The following is a 1,928-nucleotide window of genomic DNA, read 5'->3' as shown; positions in this document are numbered from 1 at the left end:
AAGATCAGTTTCTGTTTCCTCAGAATGATGAATATCGTGTCACCTAGTTCCGGTGCTTTGCTGGGCACAAATGCATAAGCCCAGAATTTGCTGACAGGTCCATTGTAAAAACTCTGGTCACAAACTGACTGCTTCAGGCCTTTGGTCATCAGAATGTACAGCATGTAAGCACCAGTTCGAAGAGCACCCAATATACTGAAGACGGCAAGAGTCAGCGACCTGAGCACGAGCGGCTTCCGAAGTTCAAACTTGGCTCGCTTGTTAATCAGATGCCGACCACCAAAGATAAAGGCGGCATACAGCGCAGAAAACAGGAAAGACTTCTTCAGGTCACAGGCTGGGCTTCCCATTCCTTATTCAAATAATTCTAAAAGCAGCTGGTGGCGCCTTTTGTTTGTTCTGTTATGCGTCCCATCCTGGGTTTGTTATGTCATACAGTTTTCCTGCATCCATTGGATGGCTTCGCTCTCGTTGAACTGCTTTTCGAATTCATATTCTTGTAAAGTCAACACTGACATGTTCATTGGGGCTGATCTTCGGAGTCGCTACGTGTTCTCTGCGCCTCTGCTCCCAGCTCCTAACTCAGGGATTCTCCTCCCAGCGTCCGCATCCCCGTAGGAGGAAATGAATGCCTTTCAGTCTTAGTGAAGTTTCCTATTTTTAAAATGCTCTTTGTTTTGTATTTTGTTTCTCTCCATGCTGGGTGGATCTCACCATGTATACCAACGTGGCTTTGAACTCAAACCTCCTTCTGTCCTTACCTGAAGACTGCTGGGATTAAAACCGTGCACCATCATACTCAACCAGAGTTTCAGGTTTGTATGCTTCTTCTTTCAACAATTTTGGTAAAGCATGTTTTTCTTCCAAATGATTCATCTGTCTGTGTGGGACAACTGGACCAGGTAGAACAGGCCTGCAACAAGAGCAAGGTTGAGAAGCCTCTAAAATTCCTGAAATTTTTATCTTGAGACCAGTAGGAGTAAGTAAACCTAGAAAAGGGAGCATCACTGCCTCCCTACTCTCGGGTTAAGCACCCACTGATAGGGGGCTCCAAGGAGAGTGTCCATTTTTGTCTGGGGTTGAGGTGCTGGGAATGCTTTATTTGCATGAAGAGGGATCCTGGGTGCTTAAACCTGGAATTTGACCAGAAGACTATGATACTTCCTTAAGAAGGACAGATGTAGGTGTCAGGGGACTACATACCCCTGGATAAAGAGAGTTGCTGTTTCACTGGAATATTGACTAAGGGAGCTGTTTCATTGAGTATCAGCTAGAAGAGCTGTTTCACTTCCCCACCCATAAACAGGAGCTGCAACTCTGAAAACTACCTTTGAGAAAGCCCTCGCCTGTTCTCTCCCCTCCTCTGCCCACACTCACTTGATGGGACAGAGATTCAGCCAACCCACCTCGCTGGACAAGCTTCATTCCTTTCATTTTGGCTGGCCAGCAGTAGTGCTGGAGCACCCAAGGGCAGAGGATATGTCTGGTCTACATTTTAAATTTTATATTGCAATACACATGGCCTATTCTCTGTCAGCTCATCTCCAGGAATATTTCTGGATGTGTTGTCTTGGTTAGAGTTTCTATTGCTATGATAAAACATCATGACCAAAAGCACCTTGGAGAGGAAAGGGTTTATTTTGTTTACATTTCCAGCAAATAGAAGTAAATATCACCGAGGGAAGTCTAGGCAAGGATCTTAAGGCAGAACTGATATAGAGGCCATGGAAGAATGCTGCTCGCAAGCTTCCTCTTTATGACTTGCTCAGTTTGCTTATAGCACTCAGGGCCATCAGCCTTAGAGAGGCCCTCCCACATCAATCATCAATTTAGAAAGCACACCACAGGGGGAGAGAGAAATCCGGCCTACATAGGGCCACAAGCCTCATCCGGTCAGAAAAGCACTGGGGCAGCTGGGGCACAGGGTC

The 1,928-nt window shown here is 46.1% G+C and overlaps 1 protein-coding gene across 1 annotated transcript; it reads right to left on the bottom strand.

The window, feature by feature from the left end:
* Positions 1 to 2: 2 nt before the first annotated feature.
* On the bottom strand, positions 3 to 565 carry LOC110308469 (elongation of very long chain fatty acids protein 6-like; the record flags this gene model as incomplete). The annotated part of the gene is made up of 2 exons (XM_021180930.2): positions 436 to 565; positions 3 to 327 (listed from the first exon to the last, which is right to left on the bottom strand). Coding segments are annotated over exons 1-2 (414 nt in total), but the record flags the coding sequence as incomplete, so codon positions are not given.
* Between the last annotated feature and the right edge of the window lie 1,363 nt (positions 566 to 1,928).

This window comes from Mus caroli, chromosome 13 (genome assembly GCF_900094665.2).
Source record: "Mus caroli chromosome 13, CAROLI_EIJ_v1.1, whole genome shotgun sequence".
Lineage (NCBI taxonomy): Eukaryota > Metazoa > Chordata > Mammalia > Rodentia > Muridae > Mus > Mus caroli.
The sequence above is the reverse complement of the archived record's forward strand: the minus strand, read 5'-3'. Positions and strand labels throughout refer to the sequence as shown.